Raw genomic sequence first — 17,136 nt, 5'->3', positions numbered from 1 at the left:
GAGGTGCTCTTCATTCTAAGCCAGGCTGTCCCCTAAGAGAGGGGACAAATTCTTGCAGAGAGCTGGGCCTTTGGGACCCTGATACCCAACTCCCTAGGATCCCACTGCCTCCCCCCAGTCATGTCTCGGGTGGCAGGTACCTGCTGGGAGGGGGTGGAAAGGGCAGCAATGAGCTTGGCAACGATGGGCTTCACTTTGGGGTCACTCTTGTCCAGGTGCTTGGCGAGGGAGCCCATGAGGACCACCACACTCTGCCGCACAGCGTCATAGCTGGCATCGTTGGGCGCATTCTTCAGGAACTCCTCGAACACCGGCAGCAGCGAGTTGACGTTTTCCTGGAGAGCACCCAGGGCTCACCTCCACCCCACAGGCTATGTCTGGGCTGACAGTCTGCCCGAGGTCCAAGCCTGAATCTGCTGGAACAGCTGCCCTGACAAGCCCACCAAGAACGCCAGCGCCTCCCAGTTTTCTGGCAAGACTGCAGCAGACTTGTAAGAATTTAATTCCCTTTTGGGGTCGTTTTTGGTTCAAAATAAATACAAATGGAATTTTCCATGGGCAAGTGATGTGCAGGATTTCCGGCACTCGGCCTCCCTGTCACCATCGCTCAGCTCAGCCTTCTCCCCAGCCCCTCAGTGGCGGAAATCTTTACCTTCCCGTGGGCGTTGAGTGTCGCAAGGGCCGCATCTAACATGCACTTCCGGACATCAGGGTTTCGGTCGTTGAGGGCATCAGGGACAAAAAACTGAAAGAGTGGCTTCACCTGAGAGCTGTCCAAACACTGGGAGAGCTTGTTCAGGGCCAAAGCCAGGCCACACCTGGGAAAGCAATGGGAGCGTGTCAGGGAGGCGAGGGCTGGCCAGGGGCCGCCTCTGCAGCTGGGATCTGCTCTGTTAGTCACAAGGAGGGAATCGCCAACAGCAAGTACCACTTTGCAAGGCAGAGCACAGCACAATCCCACTGCCCAGGGCTTACCCACTGATCTACACAATGATCTGGAGCAGCCCACTTGTCAAATAGAAACCTGCCATCTGCTCAGAGTTTTCCTCCCACAGGATGACCAACTCTGCCTCTGTTTCCCCCCACGAGTGCAATGCCTACCCCATTACCTCCAGGGCAGGTTATGAGAGAAGAGAGGTAAAGGAATCGGATCTGAAGTCACTCGGAAATGGACATATTCTACAAAAGCAAAGTGCTACTCTTCTCTTTAGTTACAGAGCAGTAAGGCGGTCCCCAAGGACCCCTTAGGACCTGGAGGCCTGGAGGAAAGGAGAGACGGGCCCCGGCCAGTGGCCAGCATGGAGGAAGCCAGCACCTGAATTCCGGTCTCTGACTCTGAGGGAGGTCCTATCCTCTCCTCCCCTGTTCAATTAATCTGTGATGCCTCCTCACATCACCAGCGCAGCCAACCTGCTACCTCTCAGGCAGCTCTGAACAGAACAAGACTGAACAGCTGTCATACCTGGCTTCCCACTGATCTGGAGGAGATTCTGAGATAACTCGTCCCAAAGCATCCAGCACTGGGGGCGGCCGCTGCAACAGACAGTTGACAGATGAGCTGCAGTGCTCTCCCCAACAAGCCGGGCAAGCCAGTGACCCGAGTGTGAGGCTGTGACCAGTCACAGCCACCCTGAGCCACAGTGAGCTCCAAGACTCCTGTCTGGAGCAAGTCCGAGGCTAAGCAGAGTCTGACCTACCCTCACACCACCCAGACTGCCCAGGACACATAGGCTACTCACATAGAGCTTCTCCTGATAAATCTCCATGAGCCTGCCCATCACCTCGGCCGCCTGCCGCTGGTACCGCGCCACGGCCTGGGAGAGGGCTTCAGCCCCGGCCTGCCTCACAGCTGCCTCGTGGTAGATGACATCGTCAATCAGCAAGGAGCAGAGGTCTGGCTGCAAATCTAGGCCCATCGTCGACCAGAGCCTACGCAAGCCAAAGGGTGGGGCTGGTCAGACACGGATCTATAGCACCTGCCCTGGCAAACCCAACCACCCAGCCCTTCTCTCACTGCAGGCTGAGCACACTGGGCTCAGTCATTCCCTAAGAGGGCTCTCACCTCTCAGCCAGCTTCCGGATCTCCTCCTCCTTGTCAAACTTGACCACCCAGAGCCTCCGCAGAAGATTTAGGCCATTCTTCTCGTCAGTATCAGGCGTTGGCAATACCATGTGGAGTTCCATCAGCCCCTGCGAGGGTGTAAGATTGAACCATGTGAGGCGCAACCTTTCAGAGGAGCCCTGACTTGCCTCCTTGCCTCCCTCTAGGGCTATAGCCACGTGTGGGTCTTCAAAGTTAAATCAATTAAAATTAATTACAATTCCTTATTGTATCAGCCACATCTCAAGTGCTCAATAGCTACACATTGGCTAGCAGCTACAGCACTGGACAGCACAGACCTATTTCCATCACCGCAGGACATTCCCCTGGACATCACTGGTCTAGGGAGTGCTGTGAATCAGCTCAGCTCACTAGCATCTCTGTCTCTTTAAATGGCTTTTCTTGCCGCGACCGGTTTGGCTCAGTGGATAGAGCGTCGGCCTGCGGACTGAAAGGTCCCAGGTTCGATTCCGGTCAAGGGCATGTACCTGGGTTGCGGGCACATCCCCAGTAGGAGATGTGCAGGAGGCAGCTGATCGATGTTTCTCTCTCATCGATGTTTCTAACTCTCTATCTCTCTCCCTTCCTCTCTGTAAAAAATCAATAAAATATATTTTAAAAAAATAAATAAATAAAAATAAATGGCTTTTCTTTTGTGAAATGATGGTATGTAATAATAGACTCTTTCTTAATGTAAAACTTAAATATTTAACTAAATATGCAAGACAGATTAAACCTCAAAAAAAGGACAATCTCTTTGTTTTGTCTTTAAGGACAATTTACCATACTGCCATCGTTTGCCAGATTCTACCAAGGACCAGTGAAAACTCTGTCGCCGGTCAATAGGGAGCTACAGACTGGCATTTGGGAACCACTGTCTCATGCTCCCGAGGGATCTTTTAGTTTTTGGTCCAAAAATACCAAAAAGCCACGTACAAGCTGGTGGGATAAAGAAATGAACTAATCCTATGAGTTATAGCTGTCCTATAAAAGTACCAAGATCCACATTCCAGTTTACAAATCAGGTGAAGTCTTCCAAGGTGAAGAAAAAATAAGACAGCCACACAGCAAAACTGTCCCGTCGCTCCAATTCCTAGAACGAGCCGACCCACACCCTGTGACCTCTTCTCTGTGCCTCCAAAACACACTGTACAAATCTGAGGCATCTCCTCAGCTTAAACACTTGCACTAGGGATGCCACGGTGGCCTCGAGGGGAAGTGAGCCCGCACCCGGAGCGCGGTGTCCCGCACGCTGTCACACGGGGACTGCAGGGCACAGAGCAGCACGTCCACCGCCTCCTGCTCTGCGAAGGCACAGCCATCCTTGCCACTGCTGCTGGCACACAGGGCGGTCAAGGCGTTGGAAGCCAGAACCTAAGGAAAACATTGACACACTCGGCTCAGTTCAGCAAACTGTTTACTCCTACAGAGTCAGGCAGAGGCCAGGGACCCAGAGAGGGGTTTGAATTGAGAATGCCCACCCCAAGCCACAACAGCGCTAAGACCCCAGCACTGGTCAAAACCAGGGGCAGGACCCTTCACTAACTGAGCAGTCAGGCTGGCTCTCAAAAGCAGCCCTTCTTTCTGCTCAAGTCCAAAGGTTGAGGGCTGAGAAAGGGAAGTAGGACTCAACCCCAAACACCGGGACCTGTGGTCAGGGTCACAAACTGAGTCACAGCGACAGCCAACTGAACCCCAGATCACCTGCAGGCGGGGAGAGCTCGTCCCGATCACCCAAGTCAGAAGGCGCAGCATGGCCACGCGAGGCAGCAGCTCCGGGCCGTTCTAGGAGAGAAGAGCAGGTAAGTCAGGTGAGGTGAGGGGATAGGCTGTAACCAGGCCCGGTGGCACGTGAAGCCACAGCAGAGCATTCTAGGTCTTTTGGCCAACTCTCCTGTAGGAACCCCATCAGGCTTACAACTGAACCCACACTAGCCAACCCCAGTGAACCATGATCCTCAGGGACTCAAAATTAAATTCATTCTGAAACTTGCTTGAAATTCACAGGATATGAAATACAGGTGTCCCATAAACATATGGATACTTAACTTTACAAGTCAGTCAAGAAACGCAAAATAAAAGGAGATCCCATTCTTTCACTCATTGTTGGCAAGATGAACATTATCTGAGGCTGCATTCGCTTTGGAGAAAAGGGAACTAACTCCTAGTGAGGATGGAGCTCAGAACGTACCACATCACCGAGCAATTCCACGCCCAAGAATCTGTCCCTATGGAAATGTTCACATGGGTGTGCAAGAAGCATATACATAGAGGTCACACCACTGTGCAGTTCAAAATAAGGCAAAGTTGGAAACAGCCTTATAATACGCATCACAGGTAGAGTCATCACTAAAACATAGTGCACCCACAGCACTAAATCCCATGCAGCCTGCAAAATCAATAAAACAGACCCACAGGCACTGACATGGAAGGAGACCCAGAGTATCTGCTTTAGGGGGGGGGGGGGGGGGGGGGGGGGGGGGGGGTGAGTTCTGCGTGTGCATAAAGAAAGGCCCACAAGGGTATAACCATTACCTCTGGAAAGTGGCAATTTTTTTTTCTTCTGTATTGTTGGAATTTTTAAAAATATGCATGATTGCCCTGGCCAGTTTGGTTCAGTGGATAGAGCATCAGCCTGCGGACTGATCTCTATCCCTCTCTCCCTTCCTCTCAGAAATCAATAAAAATGTATTTAAAAAAAAATATATGCATGATTTTGGCAAACTTTTAGAACATAATCTATTAAAAAGATCCAATCTCATAATCGTAAGTCAAAGGGAAAGTGGCCAGTGTTATCTTCTGAGTTAGAAATACAACAAACACAATAAACTAATTCAAAATCCTTCAACTTCTTTGGGTTAGAAACTCAAACAGGAGTGTGGAGACCTGTAAAGAACATTTGGGTTCTCCTACCAAAAGCTGCTACTGTATAAGCACACACTCCAGGCCCCACCAGAACTACTGATGGGCCAGGAAGTGTCGAAAGCCCCTGCCTCCCAACCCCCTCCAGCCCAAGGGAGAGCTAAGGTGTCCTGCCAACCTCGTCCACGCGCCCAGGCGGGTTGCTGGGTGAGGCCCTCAGCTGGGCGTGGACAGTGAGGATCTGAAGAATCTGAACCATGCGCTCCTCCTCCTCCTCACTGTGGTGGGGCATCTCGGTCAGCACCATCTTCAGAAATGGGAAGACGAAGGAAAAGGCTGGCGCGGACAGGGGTGCAGCATCTGTGAGCAACAAGCAGACATGATCCTGCAGGCAGGGCAGGGCACTTGTCACTGCTGCCTGTTTCCATCCTCAGGGCAAATGGGCAGGGGGGAAAGCTAGAGGCCCTTTCTGACACTCAGAAGCACACAGTATGACAGCAGGGATGAAAGCCAAGCCTGCTCCCACCCCAAACACTGCCCAGTTCCAGAACGTGAGTTAAACAGACAAGTCTATTCCAGTGACAAGAAGTGAACCCTCAATGGGGTTACAGCAGCTCACAGACCAGGACTGGACTCAGAAACCCTCCACTGGTCCAACTCCCCCCACCCCGTTTTTCAGATCGGAAACCAAGGCAAGGAGGGCGGAGACTCGCCAATGGCCACAGCCTCAGGAAGCCCAGGGGATGAGGCAGCTCACACACTCCCTGCACCAGCTCATGCCACCGAGTGTCCTTTGCGCCGCCCTTACCTGGCTCACCCTTGCGCACCGTGCTGGTGATGGTGTGGCTGTGCAGCAGGGTCACCGCCCTCTTCACAGCCACCGACAGCTCTTCCTGGCACCATGACTTATCCAGGGCACACTCTGGCTTCAGCAGGCGCAGAGTCACGTGGCTCACCAAGGTGCCTGTACCCAAGAGAAGAGATGCAGCGGGGATGACCCACACAGACACGAAGAATCTGGCCCAGCACAGAGGTGCCATGTCCCTCTGACTTAATAGTAATCAATGCTGCTGTGCCCAAAAGTCCTTAACCTAAACTTCCATTTCCTCTTCATGACAGCACCGAAGGGTAGGCAGGCAGGGAGGTGTCCTGACACTAAGAAATTAAAAGTACGCTGAAAGGAGGCATGAGCCACCCAAGCGTATTCAGCCAAGAGCAAAGCTCTATTCGCATGGTGCTCCCACCTTCCAAGCAGCAAGCCCAGCAGGCAGGTAACAGTTCTGGCAGGCGCCATATGCACCGACTCAGAACCTTTTTCCAGACTCTTTTTTATTTTATACTAGAGGCCTGGTGCACGGATTCGTGCACATTAAAAGGAAATTAGCCGAACCAGTTTGGCTCAGTGGATAGAGCGTTGGCCTGCGGACTCAAGGGTCCCAGGTTCGATTCTGGTCAAGGGCATGTACCTTGGTTGCGGGCACATCTCCACTGGGGGGCGTGCAGGAGGCAGCTGATCGATGTTTCTCTCTCATCGATGTTTCTAACTCTCTATCCCTCTCCCTTCTTCTCTGTAAAAAATCAATAAAATATATTTTTTAAAAAAAAAGGAAATTAATTAGGTGGACTGCGGGGTGGGACTGGGCGAGACGGGCTGGACACACCCTGGAGCCAACCTCCCGAGGTCCCTCCCCAGCTGGCCAAATCTAGGGCAGCACCAGGGCTCAAAGAGCGTCTGTGGAGTGAGCGGGGTCCCTCCGGCAGGTGGGGTCCCTTGGCCTGGCCTGCAGGGATCGGGCCGAAACCGGCAGTGTGACATCCCCTGAGGGGCCCCAGAGTGTGAGACGGCACTCTGCAAAGTTGCTGTCGCTCAGCAGCTCCTGCGTTGAGCGTCTGACCCCTGGTGGTTAGTGTGTGTCATACCTACTGTCCAGTCGGCCAGTCGCTTAGTCGTTTATATATATAGATTTCAATTACGGTTTACATTCAATATTATTTTGTCTCAATTTCAGGTGTATGGCATAGTCATTAGACACTCATATACTTTACAAAGTGTTCCCCTGGTATTTCCAGTACCCACCTGGCACCATACACAGTTATTACACTATTAATGACTACATTCCCTATGCTGTTCTCTACATCCCCATGACTATGTTGTAATTACCAATTTGTACGTCTTAATCTCACCTTTTCCCCCAGTTCCCCAGTCCCCCTCCCCTCTGACAAACATTAGCCTATTTCCTTTCAGATTCATTTTTCCAGAACTCATTTTTCACTCAGACGGTTCTTATTCTAGCCTCACTCATGGGAACGTTCCCTTTAGGCTAGGAAGGAAGTCTGCTCAATTCCCAGCCACCCTACCTGAGCTTTGTTTCACCACAGCGAACAGAAAGCTGAAAACCAGAGACCTCTCATCACTGACACATGGCTGCTCAGGAGCTCTAGGCCCCACTAACTAGCCACATGGCACCAAACCACCCCCACTGCCTCTGACTTTGACTTCCTAGTTTTAAAACTGCTATAGAAAGACCACACTGACTGCCCAGCCGGCATGGCTCAGTGCTTGAGCACTGACCTATGAACCAGGAGATGACGGTTCAATTCCCAGTCAGGACACATGCCCGGGTTGTGGGCTTGATCCCCAGTGGGGGGCATACAGAAGTCAGCTGATCAATGACTCTCATTATTGATGTTTCTATCTCTCTCCCTTCCTCTCTAAAATCAATAAAAATATATATTAAAAAATAATTCTCAATAACAAAGTATTTTTTTAAAAAAAAGATCACACTGACTAACATCTAAACCCTGGGCCTCAGAGTGAAGGCATAGCAGACATAGAACAGGAGAGAGGAGAGGCACCATGTTGGTCCTAAGGCTACTTCCGTATGGGAACAAAAGTCAGTAGCCTAAGTCACCACATGACTCCCCACCAGTGTTCAGGGGCATCCCCCACCCACCTCCCGACCTGCCTGGGGCCATGCTCACAGCCCGCAAACAAGGACTGACCCAAAGCCTTGAGTCGAGGGGGCATGACACAGGCAGCCAAGGACAGGAAAGGGTTCTTGATCCGGGGAGCGGCCAGAGGAGATTTCAGCAAGGGCAGGAAAGAGTCGACCAAAACAGGGATGTACTGGGTCAGGCCAGATGGGTTCTTGGCCAGGATGGTGTCCAGCAGTCCTAGTGCTGCCTCCAGCTCACCGTCCAGCTGCAAGCAGAGTCGCCCCAGGAGGCAGGTCAGCGGGGCCCTGCTCTGGGGCAGCCAGGAGCAGGCCTGGGCTGTCCGGCACACTCACGGACGGACGTGTGGTGGCAGCAGCCACTCACCTCCTGCAGCCGCCTCCGGATCTGCGCCTCCTTGTCCAGCTGGGCCTGCAGCATCTCCTTCTGCTTGCTGGTGAGCTGCACCTCCTCTTTGATGCCTTTCTTCTTCTTTATCTCCTGAAGGCAATGTGCAAAGCAATTCCATCTCCAGGGAACAGACCTCCCTCCCCACCAGAGGGCAAGCTTGGCTCCACAGTCAGTACCATGTCAGCTCTCAGTCTGTGACTGGTGCCCCAAACCCAGCATGTGGTCTCCCCACCTCCCACAAAGTCCACAGCCACCTGGCTCCTACAGAACAGAGAAGTGATTTCTTACTGGATTCTCTACTGATAAACCAAGGAAGGCCTTTTATACGTTAGAGAAATGAAAAGTCCCTCAATGGGCTGAAAAGGGCATTCTGGTCCACACAGCTTCAGAATCAAAACTTCAGCCTCCCCTCCTGCCACACCCCTCCCTACAAACCCTCTCTTCCCCAGTATAAGCTTACAGCTGAAAAAGGCTAAAAAAGCACTCATTCATTCAACAAGTATGGACTGGGCACCTACACTGTGCCAGGCGCTGTTCTAGATGCTGGGGACACCGTGGGGAATAAGCCCAAGTCCCTACCCTCACGGGGCACACAATGTAATGGGTGAAGAAAGATAATGAACATGTAACCAAATATGTAAACAACATGACTTCAGATCCTGGCAAATGTTATAAAAGGGATAAATACGATGCACAGTAACCAAGAAGGGCAGCGTCCACTTTGGATAGGTGGGCAGGGCGGTCACCTCTATGAGAAGCAGACGTGGACATGTGGGCTGAGAAAGACAAGAAGAAGCCAGACTCATAAAGACGGAGGGAAGAGCAAAGGCTCTGAGACAGGAAAGTGCACCACACGTTGTGCAACAAGCTGACTACAGCCTTGAACGATTCCCAGAGGCTGCACTGGGCCAGGCCCTGGGCCTGCTGCTCAGAGTAAAGATGGGTCCCAGCCATCAAGAAATTCAAGCAGCACCAGGGAAGTGTATGAACTGCTGCCAGTACCCAGCAGAGAGAAATTCATTTTCCTTGAGTTTGGGGTGGAGAAAGCTACTGAGAAAAGGTAAACAAAGGACAAGGCAGGAGGACCCAGCATGGGTAGGAGGCATCAGAGGAATGTGCCGTGGGCCTTGGGATGACTGAAGGGAAGGGTGGATGTGCTTCAGGAAATGCCACCAGCCTCAGGGCACCAAGCTCGGCCAGCACCCCGCACGTACTGCGTCCATGTACTCACCTCCTTCAGCTCCAGCTCTATGATCTGCTCCTTAAAGGAATAAGCTTTGTTCTCTCGCTTCATGTTGGCCTTTTTAATGCTGTCCTGCTGGGCACTGAAACAGCAGAGCAAGTGATCAGCCAGCTTCAAAACAGCCGCCAGTCCCTTCAGCCTCCCGCCAGCCATGGCATCCCAGCTAGCTTTTAAGAAGTATGCACCAGGAAAGTGCTGAATACCAGCATGCTCTTGCTTAAGCACGTGCCTGGAACAGAGCAGGCACTTGTCCAAGAAATGGAGGGATGGTTTCATTCATTCTTCACAACAACCCTACACAGGAGGTGTTGTCTCCATCTTCTAGGCAAGAAAAAGTAAGGCTGGTGTCTAATGGTGTCTCACCTCTGGATGATGGATTTGTCGTACAGCTCCCCGGCAGGGGTCTGCATGATGGCAAACTCCTCCCGTGTCACCTGGTGCAGTGCGGGGTTCTGCACAGAGGCGGTGATGGTGCTGATGAGCTGTGGGAGGACCCGGTCCGGGGACAGGAGGGAGAGGGAGCCCATGGCATTCATGGAAGACTGCCAGACAAACACAGACAGTCAGCATGTGCCAAGGCTGGCACTGGAAAGGTGTCCCACCTGCCCTAAGTGCCCCTGGCAACTGACTCTGCTTCTTCTTGTCCCTGCCGGCTTTCTGAGCGATACCCACGGGAGAGGAGAGCTGCCGCAGGTGCCTGCCTTCTCAGCAAGCATTACTGCTTTCCAGGGTGAGCATGTAACCCCGACCAAAAGGACCGGCCCAGGATGAACATAGCACCCAGTCAGGCTGACCAGGGCAGTGAGACCCCATGCCAGTTGAAATGACTGGGAAAGCTCCTTCCACGGGAGCTAATGGAGGACAAGCTGTAAGCCTGGAACTCTAGCAGCTGTCCTACCACCAAAAAGGGGAAAACTACTGGAGAATGGAGCCCACATCATGGGAAGCAGATACAAGACACAAATGAAGACACAGACAGAGAGTAAAAGAGGCACCACCTACGATGTCCTGAGGATGACATCTGAGTTCCTGTCCAGTCAGACCCTGGGATTTAGCAGTTAAATGAGACAGTAAATTCCCTTTTGTGCTCAAACTAGTTTGCATTTTCTATCACTGGCAACCCAAGGGTCCAAACCCACATTTCCTCACACCTCCACCCGTTTCTTTGAATTCCCCTTCCTGAATTGTGACCTGAGGCCAGAACCAACTCACGCGTCAATCACCTGGTTCAGGGGACTCTGTGTGGTGATCCTGGGAATGATCTGATCCAGGTGCCTGGTGATAAAGGCTTCGGGATCAATCTTCATTCTAGCTAGAAGTGCTGGCCAGAGTCCAGACTGCACTGCCACTGAAGGGGAGGGGGGCAAATTGAGGCCTTCTGCTCAGCCCGCTGGTACCTGCCCAATACAGCCCTGCCCCTCCCATACCTGGTACAGCCACAGACCTAAAGATGGGTGATGGGAGATGATCAGCATCTCCTGGGCCAGCTGTTCAGTGTTGCTGATGTCACCCTCCAGCCCTGGCACCCTGGAGATGATGCACAGAGCCTCCTGCAGGACTCGTGGAGGCACATAGGCCTTGCCGGCCTCAGTCACCTCCCCAGCATCAGTCACCAGAGCCTCTAAGGGCAGCACCTGCGTGAAGACAACACATGAGCCCCCACAGCTCAGAGCCCTGTGCAGGCCTTGCACCCAGGGACAAAGCTGCCTCTCGCTCATGTTGTTCTCAGGGGTCCGTGCTAAAGTGGAAACAAGCCCAGCTCCTGCATGGGGACCTGCAGGCTATGAGATGTGCCTGGAAGGAGGAAGCACCCGTGACTTCGCACATAAAAAGCTCAGCGGTTGGGAAAGGAAACAGAAATTGGTCCATGAGACCCAGCCCATGACCACAAGTCTGTCATGGCACCACTACCTCAAGTAGACTCAGAAGGGAGGGAAGCAGGGCACAACATGCACTGAAGTGGGAGTCAGGTCTGCCAGCCACCAGCTTTGACCCTATGCCAGTCATTTCAGCTCCTGGAACCCTGGACAACTCACATAAAAAACGGGCAGTAATACCCTAACTGGTTTGGCTCAGTGGATAGAGCGTCGGCCTGCGGACTGAAGGGTCCCAGGTTCGATTCCGGTCAAGGGCATGTACCTTGGTTGTAGGCATATCCCCAGTAGGAGGTGTGCAGGAGGCAGCTGATCGATGTTTTTCTCTCATCGATGTTTCTAACTCTCTATCCCTCCCTTCCTCTCTGGAAAAAATCAATAAATATATTTAAAAAAAAAAAAGTGGTAAGCCTGTCGGCCTTGTAAAGGCATTGTGAAAAATCAAAGGGAAGAATGAATAGAAAATGCTTTAAAAATTATAAAGTACCTTTAAAATATAGTGTTATTCAATAACTCAAGAATAAAAAGGTTGAGCTACATATGAAAAGGCATGGGAAGAAAGAGTCTGAAAAGGAAAAGAACTGCAGTGGACCCTTGAGGGACATGGGTTTGAACTGCACGGGTCCACTCACATGCAATTGGACTCAGGCAGTTCGACTGCCCACACAGTTCAAACCATGCTGTTCAGTTGTTCAAGGGCCAACTCCACATATGGGAATCCACATATGCAGAGGACTGACTGCAGTGATACTCCAATTTTCAGCTGTGAGGGCAGTCAGTGCCCCAACCCCCACCCTGTTGAAGAGTCAACTGTGTGAACCAGGTGTCACTGGAGCTTAAGGGCAGGAGAGAAGATTCTGGCATCACAGAGTCTGAGTGAGTGAGTGAGTGAGTGAATGAAAACAGCCCAGGAGCAGCCCATCCAAAATCCATGGCAGGAGCAGGGTTGGTGAGGTAGGTCTGAGAGCCTCACCTTGTGAGAACTGAGGACAGCCTTCAGCTCCTCCAGGAGTCCATACGCCAGCTTAAAGCCCCCGGGAGAAGACAGCAGCTTCCGAACCGTCTGCTGGGCCTGCCTACGCACGTGCCAGGTGCGGCTCAGGAGCACGGCCACCAGAGCCCGGTGGTACTGCCTGCGAGGACAGGGACAGACCGTCCTGGCTTTAGAAGGCCGGGCGGAGGTGCTCCACAGCCGGCCCTGCTACACCCCATCCCCGTCTCTCAGGCTCCTGCCAGGGTCCCCTCCGCTGGCCCCAGGGAAAGGTGCCCCAGGGGACAGGGAGGCGAGCCTCACATACTGGACTTTACTGCCGGCGAGTCTGTGCGGGTGGTCAAGGAAAAGCCTCTCGGTCAGATGCAGCACGGTACACAGGGCTAGAAGGGGAGAGAAACAGCAAGTGTGTTTAAAACAGAACACATCCAGAAAGAACTGGACAATGAACACCCAAATGTAAGTGTGATTACCACTGGCTGTGGGATGACAGCGCATTAGGGTTTCCTCTTTTGGCTTACTATGAACATGCGTGTAGAGTAGGAAAAATATACACTTTCTTTCAATTAATTAAAAATGACTATGCAGCCCTAATTGGTTTGGCTCTGTGGATAGAGCATCAGCCTGCAGACTGAAGGGTCCTAAGTTCAATTCCGGTCAAGGGCACATACCCGGGTTGCAGTGTAGAGTAGGAAAAATATACACTTTCTTTCAATTAATTAAAAATGACTATGCAGCCCTAATTGGTTTGGCTCTGTGGATAGAGCATCAGCCTGCAGACTGAAGGGTCCTAAGTTCAATTCCAGTCAAGGGCACATGCCCGGGTTGCAGGCTCGATTTCTAGTAGGGGGTTGGCAGGAGGCAGCTGATCAATGATTCTCTCCCATTGATGTTTCTCTCTCTCCCTCTCCCTTCCTCTCTGAAATCAATAAAAATAAAATAAATAAAAATAAAAATGACTACGCACCTCTAAAAATGAATGAGGACACTCACTATATGCTGACGTGGAGTGATTTCCAAGTCTAGATAGCACATTGTTTATAGTAGGCAAGCAACCACTTGTGCAAAAAAGTAGAGAACTAACATATAAAAGATATTTATTTACTGGTACAGAAATAAAATATCAAGGATGCACAGAAGCTAATAAAACTGGTTCTCTCTATGGCCAGGAAACTGGGCGGCCAGAGAGCAAAGTAGGGAATATAAATTTCATTGTAGATCCTCTTGGATCTTTTGTTTTGAATTATGTAAATGTATTTCCTATATAAAACCTTTTTAAATCAAGAAGTGACTAACAATTATAGCTCACTAATAGGATGTTGTGATTTATGAGTCAAAAGACTTTCAAATCACCAATTAGCGGCAGAGCCCCGCAAGGCGACCCAGAATTTTAAACATACATTTAAAGATCAACTGTTCCCTCTCTTCCAGGATAGAAACCAGTAGTTTCTGTGTCTCCTGGAGGGACGTGGAGTCAACCAGAGCTTCGCACTGCTTCTTAATGCAGGAAAACCTCTGAGACAGCACCAATTACCCAATCAGCTATAATTACACCTAATATCTCAGCTCCGCAGCCTCCAGTGCTGTCTCCACAAATCTCCCACTTCTCCCTATTTCCATAAACTGCCCCCGCCCCCCCCACAGGAATGCATGCATTCCCAGGACAGCACAGCCAAGGTCCTGGACAGACCACTTTGGTCCACGTTTCTGCAAAGCAGGCAGCCAAGGAGGAGTCTTCACTGAGGACCCTCCAGTGAGAGAGAGATTCAGTCCCAGCCTTGAGTCCACGCAGGGGTGGGAACTCACCATCCTCTGAAGCCAGGAGCAGGAACTTCTCAGAAGTGAAAATCTGCTTCTTCTCATCCACAATCAGCTGCCAGAAATTGCTCAGCTTGGCCTCTGCCAGGAACAAAAGGTCACCTGTTGGCACAACTTACCAGTCCCCCAGGGCTGGTCCCCTCCATCCTGAAGCTGCCAGGCTGCTTGGCTAACAGGCCCTCCACTGCAGGGACAGGTCACTGCGAGGCTCTCTGCCCTCCCTGGCCTGATAACAGACCAGTCCTTCCGGTATCACCGCCCGCATGAAAGCCTTCCGTGGCTGCCTGCGGCCCAGGGAAGCCCAGATGAGCTGCGTCCCATCTGGAATTCCCACCTCGTCTGCGCCAGGTGAAAGGCTTGAGGTTCACACATGGGGCTTTCCTTGCCCTTCCATGAATAGGGCTGGTCTGAACCCACACTGGACTATTCCCGTCCAGCGGGTGAAATCCCTCCTGGCCTTCCAGGCCCTAGTTCAAATGCTCCCTCCTTTATGAAGCCTTTTCTGATACCCAGTCCTAAACTAAAAGCAATCCCTCCTTCAAAACAGCATTAATGCCACATTTTGCTTGAAATGACAGACATCTTTTTGCATCTCCTCTCTCCCACTAGAGTGAAACAGCCTGGTATTTGCTGAAGCGAGGTCGTCCCCCCAGGGAGCCCAGTGCCTTGGCATGCACACAGATGGCACACAACACTGTAAGAAGAGAGCCGAGCTCCGTTCCCAACCACAGGAGTAAGTTCAGGCATGTCTGCATGCAGAGTAGAAGGTAAACTAAAGAAAGCACGGAATACCATGTAGCCCAAAAAAGAATGGGAAGGCTCTTTTTGTTGTACTCATTTGCAAATTTTTCCAAGTTATGTTTAGTACATAACATGGCATATACTAGTACAGCATGTTACCCAGCGTGTTTGATCAATGACAAATTGACAAGATGAAACTGGTAATACTGCCCAGCGAGGGGAACTTAGTGGCTGGAAGACGGGCTGGCTAGAGGGAAGCTTTCCATGGTACACCGTATGAATGTATAACCAATTTAAAAAAAAAGTCCCACTACTAAACCCAGGTTAGCCTGGGCATTATCAACAAGAGCCCGTCCCAGAGCATTGGGGCCACAGCTTGGAGGGCAGTGACAGAGGCCCTGGCTGAATTCCCATCACCCAATGTGACTCTTAGGCTCTTCCCAGCAGATGACAAGCTGCCGTGTGGCTGACCCAATTCAGTAAGTGGCCAAACTGAGCCTATAAAATCCTAAACATCAAAACACTCCTCCCAAGGACTCAGAAAGAGGCCACTGTCTGCGACCTTCCTGGACATCTCTTGACTCTTACCAGCCTGGGAGTCGGCCACTGAAAGCTTCGAGAGCAGCAAGGCTGCGGCAACACCTTCGGTGACTGTGGGGACCTGAGTGCTTTGGGAAGCTGCCTTCTCCACTGTCTGGATGAGCAAGGGTAGTAAGTCCAGGGCCTGCAGCAGCGTGTCACCTGTGGAGAGAGCACCAGCACCTTACGGAGTACCCTAACTCTTGGGAGTGACAAGCTACTCCAGGAAGGAGTCACCCACCCAGGTCTGAAGTGGCTAACGAAACCCCTCAGCTACCTTGTGAAATACCAGGAAGAACTGGGATCAGAACCTGGGCTTAAATCAAACTCCACAAACATCGATTTAGAGCTAAGAGGATCCTTACTAACCCAACAGTGCAGCTATTTATTTGATGTATAAAGAAACAGACCGAGAGAGGTTAAGTGAGTTGCCCAAAGCCACACAGCTGGTCTGAGAGAGAGCCAGGGCCAACCTCAAGCCTACCAATTTGTTTCCAGGGCTCTTCCCCCATACCAGACGACCTCTGAACCCAAATTCCAAAACTAGAACCAAACTATTGACCAGTGAACTAAGCCCACTTAAAAAAAAGAAGTAGAAATCTGTAAAACCTATAGCTAAACCCGTGTAAGTACTAAACTGGTATATCTGAACATTTCATAATGAAACAAGTATTTCATCCAGATGATGTCATGGACTTGAATCCAAGAAATGTTTATTTCAAAGGTTCATTATGTTTATTTTAAAAGCATAGAGCAGAACTAGCTCAAGCTGAAGAGACTAAGCTAAACAAGTCTCTGCTCAATCTCAAATCAAGGCTGATCAATGCAGCAAAATTGCAACTGACAAATGAACATCCCCTCTCTAGAGGTGGCTCTGGAATCTCCCAGATGTTTCTTTTTTAATATATTTTTATTGATTTCAAGAGAGGAAGGGAGAGGGAGAGAGATAGAAACATCAATGATGAGACAGAATCATTGATTGCTGCCTCCTGCACACACCCTACTGGGGATCAAGCCCACAACCCGGTCATGTGCCCTTGACTGGAATCGAACCAGGGACCCTTTAGTCCGCAGGCCAATGCTGTATCCACTGAGCAAAATCTGCTAAGGCTCCCAGACGTTTCTTTAAACACAGCTCACCCCTGTTCAAACTTTCAAAAAAAGAAAATATAAGCCTATCTTAGAGGCGGAAACCAATATTAGAGATTTTTACCTGGAGATCAAGCTCCTATACAGATTGGAAAGCTTCCCCTGGCTGTTTGGGAAGGAGGTGGATGCCCGTGCCCAATGACAGGTTGGTCAGCACTGAAGCAAGGCAGGGCTTGTGGGTAAAGAGTAAAGTTTATATAAACTGCACCTTTTAAAGCAGTCCCATCAAAATCATTCCTTCATGATTTCAGAAATATAGTGTCAGGTTCTGGTTCTGGGTCCTCCCGGAATAAAACTTTGTCCTTAAAGATCTAATAGGAGGGCCCTGACCGGTTTGGCTCAGTGAATAGAGTGTCAGCCTGCGGACTGAAGGGTCCCAGGTTCGATTCCAGTCAGGGGTATGTACCTTGGTTGCGGGCACATCCCCAGTAGG

At 51.0% G+C, this 17,136-nt stretch overlaps 1 protein-coding gene across 1 annotated transcript in view; it reads right to left on the bottom strand.

Annotated features, from left to right (window-relative positions):
* Window positions 1-17,136, bottom strand: part of GCN1 (GCN1 eIF2 alpha kinase activator homolog) — a gene marked incomplete at its 5' end in the record, with an annotated part of 50,669 nt that overhangs the window by 23,270 nt on the left and 10,263 nt on the right. The window contains 19 exons of the mRNA XM_014537713.1: window positions 141-335; window positions 653-818; window positions 1,463-1,533; window positions 1,740-1,929; window positions 2,063-2,190; window positions 3,332-3,475; window positions 3,806-3,886; window positions 5,142-5,323; window positions 5,772-5,927; window positions 7,967-8,165; window positions 8,285-8,398; window positions 9,540-9,633; window positions 9,915-10,093; window positions 10,775-10,899; window positions 10,996-11,185; window positions 12,399-12,558; window positions 12,724-12,799; window positions 14,223-14,315; window positions 15,564-15,737. Of these exons, the coding sequence (XP_014393199.1) occupies window positions 141-335; window positions 653-818; window positions 1,463-1,533; window positions 1,740-1,929; window positions 2,063-2,190; window positions 3,332-3,475; window positions 3,806-3,886; window positions 5,142-5,323; window positions 5,772-5,927; window positions 7,967-8,165; window positions 8,285-8,398; window positions 9,540-9,633; window positions 9,915-10,093; window positions 10,775-10,899; window positions 10,996-11,185; window positions 12,399-12,558; window positions 12,724-12,799; window positions 14,223-14,315; window positions 15,564-15,737 (2,717 nt within the window). The remainder of the gene's footprint in view (window positions 1-140; window positions 336-652; window positions 819-1,462; window positions 1,534-1,739; window positions 1,930-2,062; window positions 2,191-3,331; window positions 3,476-3,805; window positions 3,887-5,141; window positions 5,324-5,771; window positions 5,928-7,966; window positions 8,166-8,284; window positions 8,399-9,539; window positions 9,634-9,914; window positions 10,094-10,774; window positions 10,900-10,995; window positions 11,186-12,398; window positions 12,559-12,723; window positions 12,800-14,222; window positions 14,316-15,563; window positions 15,738-17,136) is intronic.

Source organism: Myotis brandtii, unplaced genomic scaffold, assembly GCF_000412655.1.
Source record: "Myotis brandtii unplaced genomic scaffold, ASM41265v1 scaffold181, whole genome shotgun sequence".
Lineage (NCBI taxonomy): Eukaryota > Metazoa > Chordata > Mammalia > Chiroptera > Vespertilionidae > Myotis > Myotis brandtii.
The sequence above is the reverse complement of the archived record's forward strand: the minus strand, read 5'-3'. Positions and strand labels throughout refer to the sequence as shown.